General features: G+C 46.7%; 2 protein-coding genes across 4 annotated transcripts; one reads left to right on the top strand and one right to left on the bottom strand.

The window, feature by feature from the left end:
* The first annotated feature begins 217 nt into the window (after window positions 1-217).
* Window positions 218-3,334, top strand: MTRFR (mitochondrial translation release factor in rescue). The gene is made up of 4 exons (XM_088532529.1): window positions 218-280; window positions 1,050-1,357; window positions 2,030-2,272; window positions 3,163-3,334. Exons 2-3 carry the CDS (start codon window positions 1,082-1,084, stop codon window positions 2,240-2,242), a joined length of 489 nt encoding a protein of 162 aa, XP_088388655.1. The 5' UTR covers window positions 218-280; window positions 1,050-1,081; the 3' UTR covers window positions 2,243-2,272; window positions 3,163-3,334.
* A 221-nt stretch (window positions 3,335-3,555) lies between these two features.
* Window positions 3,556-17,855, bottom strand: CDK2AP1 (cyclin dependent kinase 2 associated protein 1). Of its 3 annotated transcripts, none has more exons than XM_010222156.2 (4): window positions 17,583-17,855; window positions 8,352-8,458; window positions 7,112-7,238; window positions 3,556-4,293 (listed from the first exon to the last, which is right to left on the bottom strand). In XM_010222156.2, the coding sequence occupies exons 1-4, from the start codon at window positions 17,647-17,649 to the stop codon at window positions 4,226-4,228; spliced, it is 369 nt and encodes a 122-aa protein (XP_010220458.1). In that variant the 5' UTR covers window positions 17,650-17,855; the 3' UTR covers window positions 3,556-4,225. The 3 variants fall into 3 exon arrangements, with proteins under 3 accessions (XP_010220458.1, XP_088388653.1, XP_088388654.1); XM_088532527.1 differs by lacking the exon at window positions 17,583-17,855 and adding an exon at window positions 15,097-15,298; XM_088532528.1 differs by lacking the exon at window positions 17,583-17,855 and adding an exon at window positions 14,301-14,323.
* Between the last annotated feature and the right edge of the window lie 4,997 nt (window positions 17,856-22,852).

The raw sequence follows: 22,852 nt of genomic DNA, 5'->3' as shown, positions 1-22,852 counted from the left end.
GGCTGCGCGGAGAGGTACGCGCGTCGCCGCGACGGGATTGGCCGCTGCGGCTCCGCGCCGAACGGGCTTCCCCGGGCCTGATTGGGGGCGCCGGCGACGCGTGCGTAAACCCACCCTTGAGGCAGCGATTGGCTTCTCGGGGACCAATTAGCGGAACCCGCCGCATGGCGGCAGCCCCCTCATTGGCCGCGCATGCTCCGCAGCGCGGCTGGGTGGGGGCGGTCGCGCATGCGCAGGAGGGCGGTGATGCCTGCGCCGCGCCTGCCCGGAGCCGCCTGAGGTAAGAGGCGGCGCGGGGGGTGCGCGGGCCGCCCCGGTGCCCGCCCGGCCCGGCCCGGGCCGCTGCCCCGCCGCGTTATCACCGCGGGGCGAGCGGGGCCCGCGGCCGCCTCCACCCACGTCCTCCCACCTCTCCCGACGTTTATTTATTTTAAGCATTTTTGTTCTCTTCTATTGCCACCAAGCGGCTGTCGTGACTTTAAATAAAAGCTTTCTTAAAATCACGTTGATTTCATCACTTAGAATTAACCTGTATGGCAGTTTGTAGCTGTGTGCCACTTGCTCACACGCTTCAGTATTTTCTTCTGAAATAACACAAAATACTTCCCAGAAGCATCCATTGTGTTGTTTACCTAATTTACTTTACCTGACTTATTTAAAAAGTGCTATTCCACAGGACTAAAACCTGACATTGCTTTTAGCCATGAAGTGCTAAAGTGCAATGTGTGTTGCCTTGCTCAGGATACCATTAAAAACTTGACCTTAAAAAAAAGTCACCCTATGAAGCAGCAGTTGGAAACAACTTGGGCGCTGCTTTCTTACTGCAATAAAGTTACAGGAGTGGAGAAGCATGGTCAAAATTTCGGATAGGATCAAGATCAGAAATGAAACTCCATTTGGACTGGTAAATATTTCAAGGCAAAGGTCTATGAAACCAGTTCTCATACCTCTGAGAATAATCTGAATATTGAAGTATCATACAAGGCTGGGCTAAAATAGATCATCATAAAACAGGGATTTTGATGATATATTCTATTCCTCCATTTCAGCTTTCCAGAGGAAGCTGTATCCTCACTTCTGTATGAATGCTTCAAGTTTATTTCCTTTTACATTCTTACTGAAAGAAGCAAGTGCAGCATTTTGGAGACCATGGATGCTGAGGAAACAGCAATTTTCCCTGACCAGGCTGCCCCTGTTCCAGGCAGCAGGAAAGAAGAACTCTTCCAATCTCCTTGCACTAAATGAGGCAGAACTAAAAGAACAGTTTGTAAGAGGTGATGGCCCAGGAGGTCAGGCCACTAATAAGACAAGCAACTGTGTTGTCTTGAAGCATATTCCGACAGGGATTGTCATTAAGGTAATTCTATTTTATTTCATCAAGTTGTAAAGTACATTAAGTCTGCCAAACTACCTTTTAAAGTTAATATTCTCAGTGCAAGAGTCAGGGAGGACGAGTATATTGATATGCACTATAAAGAACCTCAGAAAGGAACAGGGTTGGTTAATATTACTTTAATAAATTTGGGGCTAAGCAGATCTTGGGGTTAGGCTTTGGCAAATGCTACTGTTCTGTAGTTTTCTTTGTATCCTCTTACCCTCTCAGTGATAAGAGGTCTTAAAAGGTCTTCACTTAACAAGGTGATCACAGTCATTTTTCATATTCTTCTTAAATATAACTCTTCCCTGTGTACCATGCACTAAAACTTACTTTTGAAATTAATCTTTACCTCCTTCCCTTCTTATTCCCTTCTTACAATAAGGGGAAGACACAGTTAAGCTCAGAAGCAACTTTCTGAGGTAACATAGAAACAATTGTGTTTGCTGACAGAATTAAAGATTCATGTGAAAGCCAGCTTGCCAAATTGCAGTAACAATTGATTATTAGGCAGCCTGTCCAGAATACATCATTTCTAATTAGCATCTGGTTTTACAATCCTTGTTCAGGTGAAATATACAGAGTAAAGGGGAAAACAGAAGAATAAATGGGTTCAAGTCACAATACAAATGTTCTACTGTGTTTTTTCCCCAGTGTCATCAAACAAGATCAGTGGAACAGAATCGAAAGATAGCCCGAGAAATCCTGCAGGAAAAGGTTGACCTCTTCTATAAAGGTGAAAATAGTGATGTTTTTAAAGAGAAGAAAGCAGCAGAGAGGAAGAAGCAAGAGAAGAAAAGAAGAGCAAGGGAAAACCTAGAAAGAAAAAGGCATTTTAAAGAGATGCAACAACTAGATGGGAAATAAACATTTTAAATACTGACCTGACATAAATGGGTAAGGAAAACAGTATATGACTACATCAAAATGTAGTTTCCTAACTGTCCAGATGTGGTAGGGCTTCATAAACACAACTAAAAGTATTGAGTAGTGACCTGCTATTACTGTAAAATGGAAATATTAAAAGCAGATATGTATTTCTTTTTCTGCCTGCCATCATCTCATTGCTCATGTTCAGCAATCAGTTTTTCTGCCAAGTTTATCATCCCTTTTCAAAATGATTGGATTTGAACTTTCCAATACTGTTAACGGAGACAAAAAGAAAACTCAACCCCTTGGGAGTTTCGATACACAAGAACACCACCAAAAAGTTAGAACTCCACCACTGCCTCTCTGATATCAGAATTCTGCATGAACAGTGATGTGGTTTAGATGAGACACAAAGAAGGCTGCTTTGTGATACTGGTAGAGGAGGTGTAACCAGTTCCAATCACTGGCTGCCCCCTTCAGATCTGGCAGCTGAATTGCCAGGATATTCTTGTTCCACTCCAGCTCTGAAAGCTATGGCTTAAACTTCAGTGAGAACTACCTAGAGCAGTTGAGAACATGGGGGAAGGGGGAGTGTTGTTCCTGCAAGTGACAGTTGCCAGGTATTTTCTTCCAGCTCAAATGTAGAGTTAGATCATTACAGATTAAAAAAAAAATCTAGAAAAACACGTTGAAAGATACCTGACAATGCAACAGAATCCTATTAATTCAAACTATGATGGAAATAAAATATCAAGAGGAAAAAATGTTATCTTCAAGTATCTGTACTTCCATATGTAACAGATATCCTAGGTTATCAGACACTTTTATTGCTGTTAGTAGTACTAAAAAGGAAAAGCATACTGACTCGAAACTAAGAAATCCAGTTGCCAAATGGGAAGTTTGTCTTTAATTTCTAGACAGGAACATCACAGGCTACCGTTGAATTCTGACCTTCAACAAGGAAGGGGAGATCTTTCACAACCAGAGCTGTAGTGTGTATTTTAAAAGCAATGGAGACTACCTAGCAGCTGTACCTCCTTCCTGCAGAGATGACTGCATCAGGACTGTGCCATGGATGGAAAGTCTCCAGCACTCTGCAGTCCCATCCTCTGGGCTCCTCTTGAACTTGAGCCTCCTGCGTGAAGGTTAAACCTTTATCTATTGAGAGTTCTCTTGCACACACAGTATGAATTTGATTAAAGTGACTGTACATAGTTTTAATACAAACTGTTAATGAAAATAAGCTTTATTACATCAAGTAATAAATACATACAAAGATGCAAATAACAGTTTTAGTAATTTATCCAGAATTTTCTTTCTTTTTGGCAAACTTAAAACTGAAATCTCCAGCCATAATGTAGAAATTAGCTTTCTGGGATCTTGTTATTATTCAATAGGTTTCCTTATTTTCCATGTAACTCATGCACTTTAAATGGACTTCAAAGCACTAACAGTCATGCAAATGTTTATGCAAAACAAAAAAAGGAGAAGAGGAAGGGAAGGTTATTGCTAAGCAGGGTCTATGCTGCATGATAAATTGTGACATAGCAGACTACTAGGTACCACATGCTATTCTGCATTTATTAAAAAAAAAATCCTTAGAGTTTATGTCAAAGATTGACAGTTGGGGTTAAGTGAAAAGTGAATATAGTCAAAAGAAAAACAGAATGAGATTGTGGCTGGATAGGAAGAGAACTGAAATAAAGCCTGGAAGAGAGAGAGAGCATTCCTCTGCATGCAATTCAGTTTTCATGTTTTAGAAATATTTTGGGGAGTTTTAATGTCTTTACAAAATGCAAACGCTCAGTAAGTTGAAAAATCCTTGTTTTTTCATTCTTAACTATACACATTTGTAAGGGCAAAAGAAAGGTAAAACATTCAAAATAAAGGAATTCATCTGAATGTTTCAAGAGTCAAAGGAATAAGTATTACTTTTTCTTCATTAAGAGATCTTGGAAATCTTGCAAGTGAATTAGTGGGCTAGGATCTTGCATTTCGTTCAGTCTCAGCCAAGCATTCCCGAACTAGTCCTCTAGCATGAATAATGCCTGCAAAAGAATAGACATTTTGTCAGTCATCTCTTTCAGGTGACTCTTGCAGTGACAATCCACAAAAAGGTTTGTTTATTTCTGTTCTGAGGTACCAAAGCTATCCCAGTATACCTCAGGAAAATGGAGACTTTTTCCCTCCTCTGTATCCCTTGCAAACATTAACCTAAGCTAGAAGTTTGCTTTTCCAGACTGTCATTATAAATTGAAAAGGGACTAAAGCAGGAATCAGAGCATTATAAAATTTGTATATCTGCAGCGACAGGTACACCTTAATTAGGAGTGCAGGTCTATTTAAAAGCAGGGGGTTTAACTAGAGAGGAAAAAAAATCATGTTGCCTGCCTGTCAGTTACTTTGCTACAGTGAGGTGAGAGAAGACGTGAAGTAATTTGGGGAGTCATTTTCACACGTTCTAAAAGCCTAAATTAATACCTTGGAGAAATTCTCCTCTGAGAGGATGCATCAAAATCTGAGTTTTTGTAATACTGCCTCAGCCCAGGTTCTGCCTTTTGTAAGAACAGGAGGAAGTTTTTAGCGGTGCGGGCAAAAAAGTTACCTCCCGACACTGGATCAGCTCCCAGTATCATTGATCACCACTTTACATGCTGCCATATCTGTTCTTATTTGATAGATATAAGCTGGAATTTTCCACTAAGAGTCCTGTTGCACAGAGGTCCAACAAACTGTACCTTGATTCTTAATCCTGGAATGGAAACTCTATTCATATGCTCAGAGCTACTAGAAGAAGAAGTGCTTAAGTAAAATCTTAAAATATGAGACATTCTGGGCTGATTTTCCAGTGACAAACAAGGCTATATTCTATTGACAGGACCAGATAGAGACTCAAATGATTTCTCTGGTCCATCATGCTCCTTAACAAGGTGGGGAAATCACAGTAAGGCAACGGAGCAACGTTAATCTCTATTTAGAGACAACAGACTCTGTCTCTCGAAGGCTGCCTGCCCAAATCTCAACAACAGCCTTTACACCCAAGGAACAGTGACCTGGGATCTGTGTCCAAGGCTTTGCAGAGGTTAAACTGACACGTAGCAGGCAAAGCCTGCAGCGACGGGATGCAGAGCTGCATACTCGAAGCAGCACCATTAGACCAGGATATGGTGGCAGGACGCCCAGTTTATGCAGCAGAGCTACTGTGAATTATGTAGAACACTGGGAATTTGGCCAGTTTTAGAGGTCAGTAGCCTCTGTCCTGAGGAGCAGGTGGAGCTGGGGACAAAGACCTTATTCAGGAAGAACCTCCACACGGCCACGGAGGCTGCAGACATGTGGGTACCCTCATTCAGTCCTTAGCTCGCACCTGCATAAGCTCTTTCAGCCATAAGGCTCCCAAAATGGATAGAAGGATATGTCTGTGACCAAAAGATGGCAGCAAAAGGTATTTATTTTTGATTTTCTTGCAACACTGGCATGCCAGTCACAGTATTGAATCTTAAACCTATGTTAGCAAACAACCTCAATACTGCAGGAAATAGCAAGACAACTTTCCCTCACCCAACTGACCTGTTCAGAGGGAACGTCTGCCTCTCTCCCAGTGTCTCTCAAGTTGTCCCCATTAGCCTATTGCCATTCATGATCTATTAATACTGACTCAGGCAATGCAATAAAGAGAGACTCCAGTAACATTGATTTTAGCTGGGCCAGATTCCACTTACCACTCATCAGCAGACTTTATTGCATCCTTTTCCCAGAACAGCTACTAGTCATTTTATTGCATGTCATGGCAGATATATTACTCTCCCATAATGGCTGAGCCTTAAACACAACTCTGAAGTCTTGGGTAAATGTAAAGGGGATTTGCCAGGCGGTGAAGTTAGTCTGTTACAGTAAGATTCCCATTCAAGACTGAATGCACGAGCCAAACGTGGGACAAGGACCAAGCAAAGGGAGGAAAAGGTAACTATGTCATGCTGGCTGAGGACAGGACAGCCAGCACAACTGTTGGCAGTGGCCTTTCACGGTCATTTCTGGAGCTAGAGCGGTGGAATGTCCCACTGCTCCTTCAGAAATAACCCTCACATGGCCCCTGCGGAGGACAATGTCAGACTGATGTCAGTGGTAGGGCATGCAGGGGTTTCTTTTACACTGCAAGGAAAGGGCAATTACGTGACCCTTCTTAGCCAACTAAGCAAAGCTGAAAATCCGCCTCAGCTCGACCTAGGAGACCGTTAGACCCCGACAAGGGGACTCCTAAGGATGTGCACTTGACAACAGGTAACAGAGCCTAAGGAGCCAGATGCTCCAGAGAGAGGAGGAATGTGTGTGCTTCAAGTCTCTGTCTCTGTGCAGCTTTCACTAACTACGTCTCTCCTTTTTATTCCAGCTCCTCTCACCACTGGCCTCTGTGATTTAGTACAACATAGAATTTCTTTAAGCAAAATACACTTCAGCAGAGACTCTTGGGTCAAGTAGAAAGGGGATGTTTATGAGGCGAGGTAAACAATGCTTGACTGGATATTTTAGAATCTAAGCAGAAAAGGGAATTGAAGGGGTGAGTCAGTCTCCAGGACTCTGACAGAATGTGTCCAACCAACACCTTAAGGGATCCAAATAAGGTTTGAATTATTAACGGAAACTCTCTTTGTTCACATGAAATACATTCATTCACTGGTTTATGTATCAACACTGCATGGATGCAGTACTCCCAAAGATTCAGTTGCTTGTTAATACACCTAGCTTAATAGGCAGCTCAAGACAGCGTTTGCCTTTCAAAGGTAGCAGTTGTCATGAAACAGTATTTAAGCAGTTTGTGCAAAAAAAAAGTACAGACACTTTTAAAAAAACTATTTTAAACATTACCTCGTTTTAGCCTCTCCATCGCACTTTTACTCCCAGCATACGTGGGTCTAATCTCTTTTCCTAATTCTTCTATGATAGCTAGAAGTTCTGCATATTTGCTCTGTGGTACTTGACTGCTGCTGGTGCCCTGTAGTAGGAAGTAGAATCATCTCGATTAAATACTGCTAAAAACAACAAAAAAAGAATTAAACAGTAATCTGAAATTCATGAAATACCAGAAACTGCCATGGAATACACTTTATTAAAAAAAAAAAAAAAAGATTTAATTTCTGTTATATAAACATAATATTCTTTTTGCATTTTCTCCTACCATTGGACATGATGCTATGCACCCTTGGAAAATAGGGATTAACTGGGAGGATGTGGCTGCAGGACTGGGACTTATGTGCAACAAAAGTTAAATCAGCCCTGCAAAAACAGCAATGTGAAAACAGCTTATTTATCTCTCCTCCTGCTTTTATCAATGTGCAGTGGGCACAAACTGAAACACGGGAAGTTCCATCTGAACATAAGGAAAAAGTTTTTCCTGTGTGGGTAACTGAGCACTGGAACATGTTGTCCAGAGAGGCTGTGGAATCTCCATCCTTGGAAAAACTCAAAAGCCGCCTGGACACAGTCCTGGGGGTGACCCTGCTTGAGCAGGGGGCGGGTTGGACAAGATGATTTCCAAAGGTCCCTTCCAACCTCAACTGTTCTGTGATTCTGTAATTTTTGGATGCATATTTTGTGGAGGAGTTAGGCGGAGAGAGTGAGAAGCAGATACAAGAAAGCTGCCCATATGACATGGGAATCCTGTTAAAATGTTCAAAAAGTTTCACAGAAAGTTTACCAGTTGGATTCCTGAAAGCAGTCCATAGGAATCTCTGTAACACGTTTCATGAGGCTGTACATTTAAAGAATACATTTACCCTAGGAAAACAGTTAAAGATGTAGGGATATTACTTTTAAATCAAATAATTTAAAACATGATACAACCCTTATTCACAAAACGTAAGTGAAGACATGGTTCACTATTAGTCAGAAGGGAAGGGACTAACAGTTAATTAGTAACTAATCTCACTCAGCACTCTGCTTAGCCTAATTCGATCCCAAGACATGTGCAATGAATCAGTCTGCCATTTGGGTTTGATTTCAAAGCTAGGTGGGAGGGGGGAACACCTCAGATTACAGGCCACAATTCACAGCACTATGCAAACCAGTGACCTGATTGAAGAAAAACAGCTAGCGAGCCCGACTGTACCTGCATCCCTTGCGTATAGCCTAGGGAAGGGGGTCCATAGTCATTTAGAAGCTGTCTGTACTGTGCAGATGTTGCCATACTTGTGGAGGGGGAATGGACACTCCCAGCTGTAGAAAGAAAAGGGAAAAAAAATCTGTTATTATCTACAGATGGGTCAGCTGTTACTCTGGGACACATGCTGGAGAGCTCTTCTCTTTTCTAAAGCCATAACCTCTCACCTCTTTCAGAGCACACTAGCACCATTTCAGAGTCACACTGCTTGCTAGGAAGAGAACAGTTAAATTAACACTTCTCTCACATTTGCTGTACATTTGAAAATAGCACAGCCTGCAACATTATCAGTGCAAATTGTTTGCCTGAAAGTGAAACAGAGTAACATGACAGGTTGTTCTGCCTAGACAAACTGTAAATATTAAGGAGCCCTATTTTTGCATATATACATTCCACATAGATGAGTCTAATGTGCTGTGCTATTTTTACCTTTTCAGTGCAAGTTATCTGAAAGCAATTTTGCAACTTAAAGTGTCATCACACGGTCAACGCAAGTTACCCTCACCACCATTTCCAGCTGATACCAAAACTATTCATAGGGGACAGTCAGATGAGGTATATCAGATCTGCTGCTCACTGTGGAACTTCAGAGTGGAAGAGTTGTTACCATTTATTCCTCTTTGTGTGATGTCAAACATGTTTAGCTAGACAGACTGCACTGCACTATTAAGCTAAAAGAAAAACAGCATGGTTTTTGGTTAAGGTTGCATGTTCTAACATTATAAAAGTTCATACCTGCATTACATTCAGATCAACGGGGTTTCAAGTCAACTAAAAGTTGTACAAACAGACTCTAATATGATCTCCTAAAAAACGGCTCAGAAATCGAGGATTCAAAAAAACTTCCCCCTCCCCACAAACACACAGTTTTTCAACATAGAAAATTGGGGCTGGGAAACTTCAAAACAGCCTTTTTTTTTTTCGGAGAGGGTCTGATTATGCTGCCCACTTTTCAACAGTGTTGCAAGACCTGCTGGTTATGGATTGCACACTCAGGGCTTAGGGATCATTACACCACTCAACTTAGCAGCTCTGTTCCCCTCTTGCAGTTGCAGTGCCCCTGCATCCACTGCTGCTGCTGCTGCCTTTGCCTGAAGGCAGCAGACACAGCCTGGCTGCTGTCTGAAAAACCCTTTCCCTTACAAACTCCTTTGCTGAAATTCCCCACTGTCTTCCCACACGCAAAACAGATTTTACCAGACTTCAAATTTAAATTAAACTGATGCTAAAAGTCACGGGCTCTCAAAACTCTGTAAATCATTGTTTTGTTTTAAAGTTGCATGTGATTTCATTCAGATTTTCCAACATGACAAAAAGAGAGAAACAAAAAGCCAGCAGTTACACCATAAAAGCACTGCTAAACACAGCGGGACAGCAACTCCCCAGGCTCCTCAGTTGGGAAATTTCTTTCCACTTTAGGATTAATCACAGGGTATATCATCATGGTGTCATCTTCACTGCAGAAGACAGCATGTTTTTAATTCTAACTATTTCACTGGTGAAAACTTAGTGGTGGTTACATGGGATGATCAGTAAGCCACCTAAAAAAGCAGAGTTTCTCCTTCATCTTTAATTAACCTGCTACATTTTACGCTACTACAAGATGCATTTCCATTACTCAGGTTTCACACGGAGTTAATTATCACACTTTGCTAAAGTATAGTAAAAACAAAAAACAAAACCAAACAAAAAAGCACAGAAAACACCCACAGAGCACAGTTTATATGCTGTAAAGGAACAACGGAGTTGTCAGCTATATTTTCAATTAGTTCATTACATTATGAACATTCAATTAGTTCATTATCAGCTCTAAATATGTGAACAACAGCAAGATTGCTGTATGTACAGCTCAATCAATATTTCCGGTCTAGACGACTGAATTTCAACAGTTATCAAACATGACACAACAGCGAACTGCATCTTCCTCCAAGGAATTCAAAATGCTTTAAAAACACTGAGTCCCTTGCACTGCAAGGTAGGAAGGTTTAATTACCTCAATTAAACAAAAGAAGACTTGAGCAACTTTTCCTCGTGTATATTAAAACAAAAGACCTGTCCTGTAAAGACTTGTTCCTAAACAGTTACTGCAGGCAGTACCCATACGTACATACAAGACCTGGGAGCTCCCAAGCGTTCCAGCATCAAGGCAAGGACTTGGACAAGATTCCTGCTCTACTCACTGACAAACCTGAGCTGCAGCCCATGCTAAACAGGAAAAAAAAAGATCAATCGCCACCACTTTATCATTTAATGATAATACAGAACAGATACTCTATTGATTGCTGCAGATTATGCAGATTGAAACAACGACACATTCTTGTAGGAAGATAAGCCAAGGAATGTCTAGATAAGAACAAAAACTTCCAGGCACGTGATGTGTGGCAAGACAAAGCAGCGAAGCTAGTGGCTGGCCAGGAAAGTTTCACAGACAGGAGAGCCAGTACCACTGCAGTGGACACGAGTCGGTCTCAGCATGGGCGCTGGATCCCAGCAGTGATCGAATTAACACCGAATTACACAAACAAACAAGAAGAACTTTCAGCAGACACCTATCCAGGAGGGCCTGCCGCTGCAGTTTTTGCTCTGATGCTGATTTAAATTAGCAATGAGATCAATAGCCTTGTCGCTTCAGCGGCCAGGGGTGCTGCATTGTCTACTTTACCCACAATATATGCAGAGCTGTGATGCAGACACTAGAGGCCATTGCTGAGTACGGAATGCCCTGCCAAATGACAGATCGTGGTAACCATGGTGAGTTTACCCGTTTCTTTGCAGTCTGCATCAAAAATGTAATAAGACATAATGCCATGCGCCGACCACTTTATCAGCAGCAGCAGGCCTGGAGAACAAAGAAAAGGATTTGACTTGGCCGTGGCACCAGCCTCCACACACCCGGGTCAGAAGTTGTGCCAGTCAAACTCAGCTGGAGGGAGGGAGAAAAAAAAAAAAAGAGAAATCCTTGATTTCACCTCAATTTAGGATGATGCAATCATGAAAATGAAATTAATCGCAGGGATATTAGTATCTCAGAGGGTAATGGACCTTGAGCTTTTTGACCTGTCACTTTGTGCATTTATCTCTGGGAGAGTCCACGGGTCTTGGATGACTATTACTCAATTAACCCAAAATTACATCTGCATGTCTGAGCATCCTGTGTATTTTGGATATAAGAGAAAGCAGAGAGAGGGGAGGTGGAGGAAGGAAAAAAAAAAAAAAAGAAAGAAAGAAAGAACACCAGCTGCTACTATTATAGTTTCTAAGAAAAATTAGGCCACCAAGTCTCACAGTCGAGACCCAGTCAGAAAATCAGTTTGATGACTAGGTATTCAGTAGAAAGAAAAAAAAAGGCAGGAGAGAGATCTGAGCGGAGACTTGCTTTCTCATGCTAAAATAACAATGGAGACAAGACAGTTAAGAATCAACAGAACCGAAAAAGGAGTGTGTTTGGTAGTTAACTTCAGTGAGACTCTGTATTACATCCTAAATTGTCTTAGTGCTTGCTGTTATTTAAAACCTGAATTAATACACACACTTTCCTCCCTCTACTTTCCCAATTAAATGTATACAAAGCCTTTTATTAACCATTTATTCCTGTGCCAACAATATCGTTATTTCTGTATTCAAGCAGACTCTCAAAAGCATTTTTCCCCACAGAAATGAAGTGATTTTTAAATAATATTATGCTTTATTAATCATGGGGATCTAGCAATGCAACAAAAAGAAATAAGATTTTTGCATCAAAACCTCCTCCTTCCAGTGGTCTCCCTGAGCCCCAATTAAGACCCTGGCAGACAAAGGAACTAAAAATCCAGCTTTATATCCCTAAACTCCCACTGACCACAAATCTCCCCATTAATTTCTGATAGGAGCTGAATGGATCAGTACAAACCTCCTCTACTGTCTCGAAGCCTGAGCAGCGATATCAATTTGCTGGTCTGAGTTTTAATTCCTAAATCTGTTGCCGTTGCCTGCTGGAAAAAAAAAATGAAAAGGCAGCTCACTAGAGTCCTGTGCACCCCACAAGGAAGTGGTGGGAGCAGGAACACTGCGGGATTCCTACTGGATTTGCTTTGGGTGGATGTCATAAGATCCATGCAGCTCAATTTTCACCCCATTTTACTCTCACGAGCAGCAAAATTATATCAGTAATGGTTACTAAGCTCACTGAGGTATATATGCAGAAGTGACTTAGGTGAGTAAAGAAACAACCCCACTGGATATGTGTTTCTCTACTATTCTGTACTTGGTAAGATGCTGTAAAACTTGGGTATGTAAATTCCTGCCATTTTACCAACCCTTTGTATACATGAACATGACCTTACATAAGGCAAGGTCCCTGCAGCCAGGATCTTCTCCAAGGTACACAGCATAGTCCACGGAATTTTGCACTCACTTCAAGCTGAAGCTGCTTGCAACGGGAAAGCTGTTCCCATTTTGCTGGGTAGCACTCATCAGCTCTTTATATAGAGGAGGTTGCTGCCTCTGCCATCCAACTTGAACACATTCCTCAGCTGCTTCAGACAATTGCCATTTGATTCCTGGGAGGATCCAGGAGTAGGAGACAACCAGGCTGGAATATTTTAAGTGGGAGAATGTAATTTCTTCTGTCCTAAACTGGGCAACTTTGTAATGAGACATATGAGAAACATTCATATAAGCTGCTCTGCCAGCTGTGTTATGGGGCAAATATCCCCCAGCAAAGAAGGAGGTAACAAACATCCCAGACTGGCACAGCCATTTGCGGTATTTGAACACAGCCTGAATCATAGGTGTACTACTCCGGCTCACTAAGAGAATACTTGATTCCTTAGTCCTCTACACACTTTGGCTTAATTTCAGCAAGAACTCCCCACAATCCATGGGACACTCCATGCATGTCTACACAAGCTGATCCACACCACCAAGCAACATGCTGAGCTGCTCAGGAGCTGCCAACCCAGAGCTCACACACCAGCAGCCCCAATTCTCCCCAACCCTCCCATAAACTTCCATTTAAAATAATACACCCAGCTCTCGTTTTGCACAAAACATTCCTTTTAGCACTGGCTGTGAAAGTCAAACTTTCACCCAACTTTATTTCCCCCCCCACCCCCAAACAGCCCTTACGGTAGAAACAGACCTTTCTTTGAATAAAACTATTTCCTCTCCAAAAGAAAAAAAAAAAAAAGGAAGAAGAAGAAAAAGAAAACCTAGTGCGTGCACACACAGATACTTTCTCAAGAACTAGGGCATTCTTTACCATAACAGCCAGGGGCCTTACTCTTTTGATCTGTAGTACTCTGGACCTTTCCTCTAGAAGTGTTCTTCCATTTAAACCATCCATGTGGATAACAGTCATGTTTTATGTCTCCTCTTCCCCCCTCCTCCACCTTTTTATTAATCAAAAAAAAAAAAAAAAAAGACGGTTGCTGGATTCCTCACCATTCTTCTCTTCCTGCTTATGACACAAGCTATTTCTATATTCTAACTTACTTGGCACAACTGAAATGGATCAGAAAACCACAGTATTTGGCATGAGAGGATAAGAAGAATCCATAAGGTAAAATCTCAGTTTACGCTGACTGGAAAAGGGGGGAAGCATGAGCTGTACTGCCTGGAAGTCATCCACCCTGCTAACGTACAGAAACACCTTGCTCTGTGTGTGGCATTGAAACAGTATTCTCAACACTGCTCCCACTCCAAAAAGAGAACCCCTCAGAAAGGACAATACCAAAAATGCTGTCTCGAGAGAGGGCAACAAGGAAGCCATTTGCACATGCAAGCCTGCACTACTGTGTTGGTAACATAATAAGGCCGGGAGCATCCTCATGTGCCGACTATCATCTCCCAGGACCAAAGGGAAACTGGTCTCTCCAGTTACAAGCTACAAACTCAGTTAGCAAAACTCTCTGAGTTTACCTCTCAGCAAGGACCTGCTCTTTTCACCATGAAAATCCTAGTCTCTGCAAAATGTGGCAGGTGCACCGACAGTCCTACTGGTCCCCAGCTGTTGTACAGATCACCACTTGCTAATGCGGAGCCAAGATGCAGCTCCCTCCTTGTCACGGTCTGCTGACATTTGTTTCTCCAGATCCTATATACAAAAGACTAAAAACTTTATTACAGGAACAGTGTTTTGTCTTTAAAGCTGACATTTCTGTGGGAATCAGAATGAAACCAAAGTAAAAACTCCCAAGCTGTTTCCACTGCTGTCCACACCTCACAACTATTACTCTCAGATCCTGGGTCTGCTCTGAACAAAATAGGAATAGTGAACACCCACAACGGAGCCAGAATGTGCCTAAAAAAGTGGGAAAAGACAAATTACAGTCTCCTTAGGGAGACCCTGGACAAAACACTGCAGGTCCCTGTGCTGAGAATCCCCACTGACCTGGGCACGGGCGAAGGGGCGCAGGCACCAGCCGCTGCTGCGACGAGTTCCCCTTCCTCCAGACTGGTGCGAGGCAGAGGAGCAGCACCAGGCGCCTCCAGCCTCCTGAGTCACTTGTGGAATAGCTGCATTTTCCTCACCCAGAGTCATCCTCAGATCTGCTGACAGCCCCACGGAGGCTATTACTTACTTCCTCCCCTCCAGGCATCCCCCCCTTTCCCAGGATTTTGGCCCAGGTCTTTTGAGTGCTGCTCTCGCATGGGAGCGTGTCCGGAGCGCTGTCGCCCACCAACCCCAACTGATTCACCCCTCCGAGCCACTCACTGAGGGCAGAGGAAACGTGACTTTGCAGAGTGGCCACTCTCAGCCTGAACTTGCAGGGAGTTTGCTCTGCAGCAAGGACAGGATTTCCTTCAGGAGGAGCTGGGCTGCCACTGCCTTCCCAAATTCTCCTGCACCAGAAGCCCTGCAGCGCAGGGAAGCTGCATAATCTCCCAGAGGAAAATCCCTGCGGGATCCACAGCTGGCCAGAGCCCTTCTGTCAGCTGAGCCCAAAATACTCTGCATTCACACGGAGAGGCTTCTGCAGGGCTGATCTCAGGCCAAAAGGGACAGATTTCCTGTTTTCCTCTCCTCTGCAGGACGGGGGAGTGGGGGTGGGGTTCCTTCACCCCAGGTTTGGAAGCAAACCTCGGATTTCTCCTTTTGGCCAGTGGCATTTAATTTAGACACAATAGAGAAGCGACCTCCTTCAACTCAGATTTAAGCTCCAGCGAGGAGGGGGCCATTTGCAGGCATATCGCTGCGAATGAGATATGTGCAACTGCAAGGACTGCTTTGTCTAACTCCCTTGGCCTTAGGCCACGGTGCTGGCAATACCACGAGCTAGAGGAAGAGCTGGTGCGTGAGGATAATGGCAGAAGACAGGGAGGGAAGAGAGAGCCCATTTTGGATTCTGAGGAGGACGGTCTTTCACTAAGAAGATCCCGGGGGTTTTTAGGGTGATCTGAACTCAGAAGACAGGACAAGTTAGGCAGTCCCAGCATGACGGCAAACTGCTGCTAACTTGCCAATAAGGGGGAGAGAAATAAAACATTAAAAAAAAAGGAAAAAAAAAAAAGGAAGGAAGGAAAGGTGAAACTGCATGAAAGAATCTAAAACCTCGATCGCAGCCGGAGCATTAGAGCCCGCAGACGCGGCAGCAGGAGCTGCGGAGAGGGAAGTTCAGCCCTCGCTGCTTTGTGACGGCGCCGGAGCGGGATCCCGCAGTCCTCCCTCGCGGCAGCCACACTCGGATCCCCCCGGCACCGCCGGATCCCCACCCCCACGCGGCACCACAAAATGCCACCTTTGTTTCCCCTGCAAATTTACGGCTGTTCCAGAGAGCGACACGCAGGTTCTCTTAGAAGAAACATTTCCCCTACCGGGCATTCTGTGATGGCTCTTTTTTTTTTTTTTGGTGACATTTCTGCTTTTTGTCACAATTCCTGGCGCATCCTCTGCTTCCCACTCCCCGGGAAGCAGCGCTGGGGCCCAGGGCTCTCCCTACACGTGCCGAGTTTCCCCCCGCGCGCAGTCCCAGTGGGCTCAGCTCCCCGCAGGATCAAAGCTCCCTGCATGTCCGAGTCGGAGGCACCTCCGCTCCGTCGCCGGCTGCTCCCAGCTCCGTACAGCAAAAGGCGATTGCAGCCCTCTGGGCAGCGAGAGCAGGGCTGCATCTCCTTAACCCCCTTCGTCCATCCGTTTCCCGGGATTACACCCCAAACGGTGCTGTAAAACCCCCGAGGCAGATTTAACCTCTCCCTCCTGAACCAAACAGCAAAACTTTCCCTTCTCCCACCATCAGTCCTGTTTCTGCCTGCAAACCTTCTAGTGCCAGCCCTGCAGGCTGGACATGAGGGAAAAGAATCCTATGATCTTTTTTTTTTTTTTTTTCTCTCCTTTTCCCCAGGTCAGAACCAACTTCTCCATTTTGGTTCTGTTTTAATACCAGCCAGGGCGCACCAGGTAGTGAGATCTGCCCCGAACATCCCACAGCGAATTCCCCGCCGCGGCTTTGTTCGGACTGCTCCGCTCCGAACCCCGAGACAGGGACCCACTTTCACAGCCAACACCTCCCCACAAGCCAGAACGCCCGCTGGCTGTTACCTCGGGAGAGGAAATAAATCAAGGAGAAGGAGGATTTCTTTTTGGAAATAAAACAAATAAAAAGTTAATCCCATCAAGGAAACTTTTTTAGAGAGAGAAGATGGCACTTCTGCACCGATCCGGTGAGGAAGAAAAAATAGTAAGAGGGGGGTTGCGGAGAAATAAAAGGAAATTCGTGCCCTCCTCGATCCAAAAAAAAAAAAAAGCGCCGGGGGAGCGGGTCGCCCCGAAGGGGACGCGGGCCGGGCCGGGCCGGGCGGCGCGGGGGCCCCGGGCGCCGCTGCCCCTGAGAGCGGCGGGCGGCGCGAGCGGCACTTGCGGCGTCCCGCCAGCAGCGGTCCTCGCTGAGGCGCCGGCGGAATATTCCTGATCCAGATCAATCAGGCGCCCCGGGGAGCCGAGCATGGAGGAAAGCCGGCGGCCGGAGCCCCGGAGCGGCGGCGGCGGCGGCAGCGCGGGGCCGGCGCGGCGGGCGCGGCGGCGGGGGCGGCGCGGAGGCGGCTCCGGGCTGGCGGCGGCGGCGGCGTGCGGGTAATGGCGGCGCGGAGCCGGCGCGGAGCCGCTGCCCCGCCATAGCGGGCTGGACAAAAACTCGCCGCGGCGGCTCGCCCCAGGTGCCGCCGCCTCCCAAACTTGCCGCGCCGCTGCCGCCGCGGACTTACCCGGGGTGAGGGGAGTCGCGGGGATGTGGGCGTTCAAGTTGGGCTTGTAAGACATTCCCAGCGACATGGCCAGCGCGGCGAGGAGGGCGGAGGAGAAGCGTCCTGAGATCCAGCGAAGCGTCTCCGCGTCTCCCAGACACTTTGGGTTGTTTACAGCAGGAGCAGCACCGGCAAATATGGCCGTCAGTTATATTGACACCCACAATGCAATATATCATCCATACATCATGAGGAGACGCGGATCCAAAAACTTTGGGGCAGGCGAGGCAGCCGGCGGCGCGGCGCCCCGCGCCCCTCGGCGCAGCAGCGGCGGCGGCGGCGGCAGCAGCGGGGGGTGCCGCGGCGGCGGGGGGTGCCGCGACCATCCCCTCACACACAATGGCGCGGGCTCCCCTCAGGGACGGCGCGGCGCGAGGGGCCGCCGAGGCGGGAAGGGAGGCGGCAGCGGCGCGGGGCGGGCGGCGCGCGCTCTCCGTGAGGGGAAAGCGGGGGAGGCCGCGCGGGGAGGGGGGCGGCTGATCCACTTGGCAAAGTTTTGGCTCAACTTCTCGGGGAAACGGGAGCGGCGGCGGCGCGAGAGGCGGGAGGCGCCGGGAAACGCTCCGCGCCCCTCGGGGCGCCCCTTTCCTCCCCCTCCCGCAGCCGCATTTGCCTCAGGTTTATTCCCCTCGCCGCCCAGCTGGGATGGGAAATACCTGTTGATCGCTCCCCCCTGCCGCCCACCTCAGATTTTTAATGAAATTTTCTCAAGACACGAAGGAAAAAAAAATCTACCTTATTTATTTATTTATTTATTTTAAGCCACTCATTCGGCTTGCTGGAAGGCTGAAGGTTGGTAGGAGATTGCAGCAATGGCGGGACTGGAAAAATAAATGGAAACCGAGCTGATGAGTGACTCGTTTTCTCTTTGTGGACAGCAGTGAAATGTACCCCCTCTCCTCACAGCCACCCCCAAAATAATTATTTCTAAATTTAACTCTCTCTCCAAAATTTATCCTTGTTGCTGTAAGACCCTCGAGTGTACTTGCTCCCTAAATATACCCGCGTTCATTTGCATGGTTTTTGCTCTCTTTCTCTGGATTTATGCCCACGTGTGGTCACCCCAACACACATTTTGCTGGGAAGTCCCACTGAGATCAGGGAAGCACTGGGATACGTTCCCATATGTTCCCACAAACCATCCTTGCAACAACTGGTTGCCGTCACCTCTGGCACAGGGTTGTCTCCTCAACACTGGTACACGAAGCTTTAACTGTATAATTCCCCTTAGCATCCTGAAAGATTGCGCTGCTAAAAAACAGCGCCCTGCAACCACCAAACTTTGCATCCAAAGACTTCCCAGTGGGATCTGTCGCTCTGCCGCACGGAGTTTCCCATTGCTCCAACGTTGTTCACAGTAACACAGAGCTGGGGCCATGGGAGTGCTCAGAGCTGGCCCCATTTCTCGTGGCTTTACACCAGCTCCACAAAACTGCTCTCGGGGCAGCGCTATAGGGAACAAGATCCCCGGTGTTTTGCTTCAGTTTTATAATGACGGCTTCAAAGAGGCGCTATGGAGTTTCTCTGTAGGAGTTTCTTGAGGTGGGGGATTAAGGGAATGGTCTGGCAAGGCTATCCCGGCCAGCAAACCATGGGAGCTTGGCAATACCCAGGTTTTTGTGTCTGCTCTGCTGGGTGACAATGCATAATCCCCCCTGCTGGTTTGGTTTTCTCACCTCTGGTGCCCTCAAAAGCTTGGAGACTGGCACCTGGAGAGTGCACACTTGTCATGTTCCTTCTCGTCTTGGGTTAAATTAATGAAAAGAAGGAAAGATGGGACATCAAGACCCCTGCTTTTCCTGGTACAGCTCTGACGTATGCAAGACATTAAGCTTGTGGATTAATTTCAGAGTCATTAATCATTGTCATGTTTAATAAATTGAGTTGTGGGTGTCCTAACTGTCCCCTGCCTGTCGCAGAGATGAAAGGGACGGGCAGTTCATCCCTCTCCCTCGAAACAGTTTATGTTTAAATAACCAGAAACACGCAGTCCTGAGCAGCAACCTCTTTGGGTGCAGCTTCTACCTGTTCCAGGCAGCCTCTCCCCTTCTCCCAGACAAACTTTTTCCCAGCCCAGCCCAGCTCCCCAGTTCCATCAGGTTCTTCCCAGGCCAGACGCCATGTTATTTTTGGGAGCGCCTTTCCCTGCCGGCCCTGCTTTCCTCCTCTTCCTCCTGCTGCTCCTCCTCCTCTTCCTCCTCCTCTGGAGCCCTTTATGCTGCTACCAGCGCTGGTGCTGCCCATGGACTGCCAGGATGTTTCCCAGCTTCTTCCACCTCAGAGGGGGATGTGCAGCTTTGGCCACGGCCTGTCCAAGAATGGGCTGGGAAAATCAGCACCTTTGAAGGTGCCGGAGGAGACGTGGGGTGTTTAGGGCAGGGAGCCACATGCCGTTCGCCTTTGCAGCCCCGACTGGGGGTCTTGTGCACCCCAGAGAAGGGGGGTTTCCAAGCTCCCAAGCTTCCAAGCAGAGCTTTTCCCTCTGGAGAGCTTTCCTCTTTGCATCTTGGCCCTGGCACCAGTGCCAAAACCAACCCGATTCCAATGGAGAGCGGCACGGGGAGGATGCAGTCCTGCTCTCTGTGTTATGAGGTGAATGAAGCTGCAGAACCCTCTGAGCATGGAGGGAGCCAGGAGGGAACTAGTGGGGCTGGATCCCAACCATACCCCCATCCTCCCTGCTCCTGGAGCCACACTTCCCAACAAGCACACACATCCAGTCCCATCCTGTCGGTTTTCCCGCAGGACTCTCCACTTGCGTGGGGCCCTCCCGTTGTCCTCCCACTGCCATGTCCTTGATGGTGGTGGAAGGTGCCCAGGAGGGCGCCCAGGGCCGGGGCAGGCGGTGCTCTGTGGGGCCTGGAGCTGCGTTTTCATCCCGGCCCCATTTGGGAAAGCTCCTGAACCTGTTCTATGGCCTGGAGCGGAGGACCAGGCCGCCGAGGCCGGCGCCATCCTACTGCTGTGCATCCCGGCGGGCGCTGCCGCCAGCCGCCCTCTGCCATCGCCGGCTCGGAGGAGGGTCCGGCGCTCGCCAGGATCGCCCACCCTGGGAGGGCTTCCCATATCCGCAGGCAGCTCCAGGCAGATGGTCTGGGCTGCAGCCTCCTCCGCGCCTTGGGCCTCATTGCAACACCCTGGAAAGCCGGTGGGAGCAAAGCCCTAATCCCGTTGGTGGTCATCGGGCCAAAGAAATGTGGAAGAGAAGCCCAGGGATGGAAAACGGGAGGGAAGGATTGAAGACCTTCCAAGGGAGCAGAGCCGAGAGAAAGGGGAAGGGAGAAATCCCAGGGAGGGCAAACACCCAGGTAGCTGAGCCAGGCACAGCCTTTCTCCAGGACAAGTTTCACCAATCCACCAAGTCCTGGTTCCGGCCCCATGGGATGCGGGGAGGCCCCGCAGCGACGGGCAACATCCTGCTGCAGCCTCCCGTCTTCTCCATTGCCTCGCGGCTTCACCTAGGCTCTTACTCCCTCCAAACACCTCGGGGCAGGTCTCACCTCGGAGTAACATGATCGGCTGCACCCTGGTGTGTGACCTGACGGAAGAAACAGCCGCTCTGCTCACCCAGTAAAGCTCTTTCTGTTTCGTGCCCTGAGATTCACTGTAAATGTAGCAGACGCAGTCAGTTCTGGCAGCTGTAAACATGTGACGGGACATGGAGGACGGAACCTGGAAACAAGGCCTGGATTTGCAAGGGTAGAGGCCGTCAGCTCGCTAGCTACCCCTCTGGCATCTTTAAGGTGTAGCAAATACATGTTTTAAAATAACCGCTCTGTTAAAATATTTCTCCCTTGCTTACAGAGCACAGTAAGAGATTTCTGTTCTAGGAAAACGAAAAATTAAAATTCTGAGGTTTGGGCGTCTTAATTTATTGCTGAGAACTTGGCATCCCCACTTCTCCAGATTTGGGGAAAATGGGAATAACAGTACCAAGTGAATCACAAGAATGGATTAGATTAGTCTGTTTGTTGCAGACTAGCTTTTTGGACAATTCTCTTTACAAATAAGATACTTTCCAATCTTTATACACCTTTATAAACTGTGCTTTCTTTTGGATTCCTACAGTTAGCATTCAAAGGATGCCATTAATCCGCCAGTAACTACCAATAAGGCCAGTTTAACTCACCAGCAAAATACCCTGCATCCCTTAAGAGGTTAAAACTCCAGATTTTGTAATTGATTTAAATCATAGTAATAATAAGAAAAAGATGCTTGCGTTATTGCAACATGACTTCTAATAGTCTAAAGGATCCTGGAGACGCAGTGACAATGAGGGAGCTCCGCATGGCCAGAAACGCCGCTGAAAGGCACTGCAGATACAAACAACATATGTGGCTAAATTCCACAATAGCAAATGAAAGGGGACGGGGGGAAGCCGTAGTAGTAGGCAGTTTAATTTATTTAACATTTTTACAACAAAAAAAAAAAGGAAAAAAAGAATAAAAAGAACTTGATACTGAATTCCTCGTGTTCCACAGCTTGTTGTTGCTGGAGCAGAAGTCCTTTCGAGCTCTGCAGCCCCTGTTGCTTTGCTGGGTGCCCAGAGCTCGGTGCTGCCGGCGTTTCCAAATCTCTAGACCCGGCAAACGCTTCCAGCCGGGATTAGCAACACGGGAGAACAGACACGATCCAACTGCTCCAGTGTTTCACATCTTTGGGTTTCTGTCCTGTTGGACTATTGGGTGGGGGGGTGTTGTTGTATGAATAACTTAGAGCAAATCAAATGACTTGGCAAATAAAAATGCCATCACGTGCCTGCAATGAATCTGGCATTTCACCAAAGTTACCCTCTTCACCTCAGAAAGAAGATGCATAAATATACATGTAATCAAAAGTGAGTAGAAACATCTCTTTATTCTTCCCAGTGCCAATCAGGAGTAGGCAAACTGCTGCTCTGCACGTAATGTGTCTCATTAAAGTCATGCCCCCAGCACAACCCTATTCAGAAACACTCATCAAAATACGTGACTACAAAATGAAGCTTAAAGCAAGTTGATTCAGGACTGCGGCTCTTTTTGAAGTAGAGGGCTGTGGTTACATCTCGATGTATTTCCAGATGTTTTGTTTCTCTCGTGGAGTGAAAGGGCAGCATCCTGCACACGCACGGCACTGGGAGGCCTTGCTGCTTCACTTCATGATGAAGATCAATAACTGATCATACTGACCTGGCCCCAGCTCAAACCTGGCCACTTCTTGCTCTGGAAGCTTATTGGAGCCTCCAAATTTGG

This window comes from Tinamus guttatus, unplaced genomic scaffold (assembly GCF_059628265.1).
Source record: "Tinamus guttatus ecotype Peru unplaced genomic scaffold, ASM5962826v1 Tinamus_guttatus_pri_ptg000459l, whole genome shotgun sequence".
NCBI lineage: Eukaryota > Metazoa > Chordata > Aves > Tinamiformes > Tinamidae > Tinamus > Tinamus guttatus.
The sequence above is the reverse complement of the archived record's forward strand: the minus strand, read 5'-3'. Positions and strand labels throughout refer to the sequence as shown.